The sequence below is a fragment of the Octopus sinensis genome, linkage group LG24 (assembly GCF_006345805.1).
Source record: "Octopus sinensis linkage group LG24, ASM634580v1, whole genome shotgun sequence".
NCBI classification, from domain to species: domain Eukaryota; kingdom Metazoa; phylum Mollusca; class Cephalopoda; order Octopoda; family Octopodidae; genus Octopus; species Octopus sinensis.
The window spans coordinates 27,065,052-27,068,894 of record NC_043020.1 but is presented as its reverse complement, the minus strand read 5'-3'; the positions used below and the strand labels follow the sequence as shown (position 1 = coordinate 27,068,894).

Here is a 3,843-nt window from a genome sequence, read left to right as displayed (position 1 = left end):
TTGACAGGGATTTGAAACACCTTAACCCTTTCATTACCGTATTTATTTTGAGATGCTTGTTTCTTTCAATTATTTCAAATAGAACAAAGAATTTAGTAAAATAACTTAAGTTATCATTTAGCTAGTGTTAGGAACATAAATTGTGACTAAGGTTTGGTGGAAGGTTTTAATTCAAAACTTATGAAAACAAGACATTTGTGCTACAGAACCAGAGCTGGTTTCAGCCGGGTTGGTAACGAAAGGGTTTTAAGAAAATAGACACAGGGCCACAAATTTATGTTCAGTACATTATTTCGTTGGAAGGGGAAAATTAGGAAGGTACATGGTTAAATAAGGTCCCTAGCGTATGACTGGTACTTTTAAAGTTATCAACCTCCTTTTCCCAAAAATCAATCTTTTACTAGTTAACATAGGTACAAAACCAAATTTACTTTTGCTACATTTTTCAAGGAGATGAGTGGGGCAGTAGGAAGGTTTTCGGCTATATCTAACCCTCCCCACAAGTATATCACGGGTATTTTATATTTTATAGAACTCCTTTACTGGGAACAAGGAAAAAATTGATCTTTAGAATTTGAACTGTCTTAAGGAAATATTTTCTTAAAAGGGCTACAAATTTGTTTTTGGGAAGGGAAAGAGTAGGGAGGTACTCAGTGACATCTGACCCCTAGTATTTGTATGGTATTTTAACTTTAACGACCCTATCCACCACCAACAGGAGAAGAAGTGAAAACCAATCTTTGACAAGGATTTGAAATGCCCTATGAAAATTAACACAAGACTAATTAATTTTTGGTACATTTTGGGGAAAGGGGAAAATAAGAAAGGTACTTAGTTATATGCAGCTCCTACCAAATGACTGGTATTTTTAAAGTTATCAGCCCACACTACTCTCATAAACTGATCTTTGGGATTGAGAAAAGGCATGGGTGTGTGGTAGGAAGTTTGCTTCCCAACCACAAGGTCTCAGGTTCAGTCCCACTGTGTGGCACCTAGGACAAGTGTCTTCTACTGTAACCCCAGGTCAATGAAAGCCTGGTGAGTAAATTTGGTTGATGGAAACTGAAAGAAGCCTGTTTATACACATACACACAGGCACGTGTCTTTGTGTCTGCATTTGTCCACCGTCATGGCTTGATAACCGGTGCTGGTTTGTTTACGTCCCTGTAACTTTGGTGGTTTGGCAAAAATAGTCCAATAAGTACCAGGCTTAGAAACAAATGCATACTAGGGCCAAGTTGTACAACCAGACCCTTCAGGGTGGTGCCCCAGCAGTCTAATAACTGAAAAAAGATAGGTCCTGGACCACAAATATATTTTTGCGGCATTGGGGTGGGGAGAGTAGGAAGGTACTCAATTATATCTAATCCATGGTATATAACTGGTATTTTTATCAAAACCCTCCCCAGAACAGAGAGTGGCTAAAATTGATCTTTGACTGGGATTTGAAGTGCATTAAAAAAAAAAAGAATTTTAAGGGCCATAAATTTATTTTGACTACTTTCAGTGGGAAAAGGCAAAGTGTAAGGTACATGGTTATTTTTATTCTACCAAAACTATCAACCCTCAGAAATGATGAGGCAAATGGTTGATCTTTGACCTCAATTTGAAATGACCAGGGCCACATATACATCTATCAATCTACATATATTTGTGTGTGTGTTGGAAGGGAAAGGATAGGAAGGTATTCGGTTATATCTAAAAACCCAATAAATGACTGGTATATTTTTTTTTATTCTTATTGAAACCCCTTGGAAATGATGAAGCGAAATATTGATCTTTGACCTAAATTTGAATGGCCGGGGCCACAGATACATCTATCTCTCTCTCTCTCTACACACACATATATATATATATGTGTGTGTGTGTGTGTGTTTTGGAAGGGAAAGAATAGGAAGGTACTTGGTTTTATATAAGAACCCAGCAAATGACTGATACTTTATTATTTTTATCGAAACCCCATGGAAATGACGAGAAACCAAAAACCGATCTTTGACCGGGGTTTGAACCGATTTCATAAAAAAAATATTTTTTCATAAGATGGTCACAAGTCTAAAGACATATTCTTGGTACTTTTCTTTTTGTTTTGGAAGCGAAGGAGAAGAAACCCAAATATAAATGACCCCTAGTATTTCACTGGTACATTTTATTCTATCGAATCTCGGAAACGATTAAATGATTCAAGAGGGGCAAAAATCGATATTTGACCGGGATTCGAACTGCCTCAAGAATATATATATATATAATTGTTATATATATAATATATATAATTCTATAAGCACAAGATAACAAATTCATTAATGCTTTTCCTTCTTAATTTTAAATCGGGTGGAACACTATTTAAGTGTATAAATCGATTCCACCAACGCTCAATATTTCACTGGTACGCGTGTACCCGATACTTTGCTAATATGATCGACATTATACCCAAAACCGGAAACGATTACAAGAGAAGTAAAGGGGTGAGGAGAACGATCGATTCTCAATAGGGTTAATATTGATTTCGAACAAACCCACCCATAACAGGGTTTTTAACAGACACACACACATTTGAGCAAAGAGGCCACGATGGATTTTATGATATTTAAAACCTTCCCCAAAAAATACTTTATTTTAATGACGTGTGTCCCATGACAACCTTCAACTTTTTTTTTTATTCAAAGGGTATTTTTTTGTTTCTTAATCTAAGATTTCACAAGCTGTTATCTATAGCTTTTATATATTACTTCGAGTTTCAGTGTTCCCAGAAAAAAAGTTATTTCACTTCATTTTACTTCAAATCAAAACCTCAATGGTATACCTTTATCTGAGCAGAATTCTAGTTCAAGTACCTCATAACTTTTTTTTATTTATTTCGCCCTTATCGGATCGATATTAAAAAAGGGTAAAACATCCCGATCAAGGGACCCTTCGTCTTGTAGTATTCGATTATGCTACTAAAATTATATAATATACAAGAAATAACAATAATTTCATCATCATCGTCATATATAAATAACCGTGTATGTATGTATGTATATATATATATATATGGTTTTTCAAAACTGAATGGTACTTTATGAGATCGATTAAGAGGTGCAAAGATACCGATCAAACGACTCTTAATCTAACCAGCATTTAAGCCACCCCTTCACTAGAAATCAAATATACAAGAAACAGCAAGGTATTTAATCACACATACATACATAAAGACAGAGGTAGATGTTAAGGAATGACGATAAAAGAATATACATGAGAAAAGGATATTTCTGAAATATTTTATACAGATACACACACACGCACACATTAATGAAATCACCAAAAAACATAAAAAACCCGAATTGACATTCAGAGTGTTTCGGATTATATTTTTTTGAAAAATAGATCGTAACAATGATAGTAATGATACTAAAACGAATGCTTACAGTATTTTTGGGTTGGAAACTAAAAGCAGGCGAGACGAAGCGAGATATTTGTTGTGTTTTTTGTGTAGAATACAGGAGCATTAATGGCGCCTTGTCAATCTTCTCTAAAGACACAATGTAGGAATGAGGGATTGTGGGTAGTTTGTAGTTTATAATAGACAGACACTGTGGGACTGAGGTACGACTGCGATGACGGCGATCCCACGACCACGACGACGACGAGCGTAGAGAGAAAGACAGAGGAAGAGAAAGACAAGGACGGTAAGAGAAAAAGAGAGAGGGTAAGATAAAGGAAGAGGGTGTAAGAAAAATTGAGAGAGAGTAAGAGAAAGACAGGGAGGGTAAGAGAAAAAGATAGAGAGGGTTAGAGAAAGAGTAAATAGAGAGACAGAGTAAGAGAAAAAGAGAGAGAGTAAGAGAAATAGTAAATAGAGAGACA

The 3,843-nt window shown here is 35.6% G+C and overlaps 1 protein-coding gene across 9 annotated transcripts in view; it reads right to left on the bottom strand.

The window, feature by feature from the left end:
- Nucleotides 1-3,630, bottom strand: part of LOC115223769 (RNA-binding protein 5) — a 101,056-nt gene extending 97,426 nt beyond the window's left edge. For 8 of the 9 annotated variants that reach the window (XR_003882835.2, XM_029794422.2, XM_029794430.2 and 5 more), the window contains exon 1: nucleotides 3,405-3,630. Coding sequence is in view for 7 of the 9 variants with exons in the window: in XM_029794422.2 (XP_029650282.1) it covers nucleotides 3,405-3,485 (81 nt within the window). In the remaining 2 variants the exon portion in view is untranslated. The remainder of the gene's footprint in view (nucleotides 1-3,404) is intronic. The other variant, XM_029794426.2, reaches the window with a different exon arrangement.
- Nucleotides 3,631-3,843: the final 213 nt, after the last annotated feature.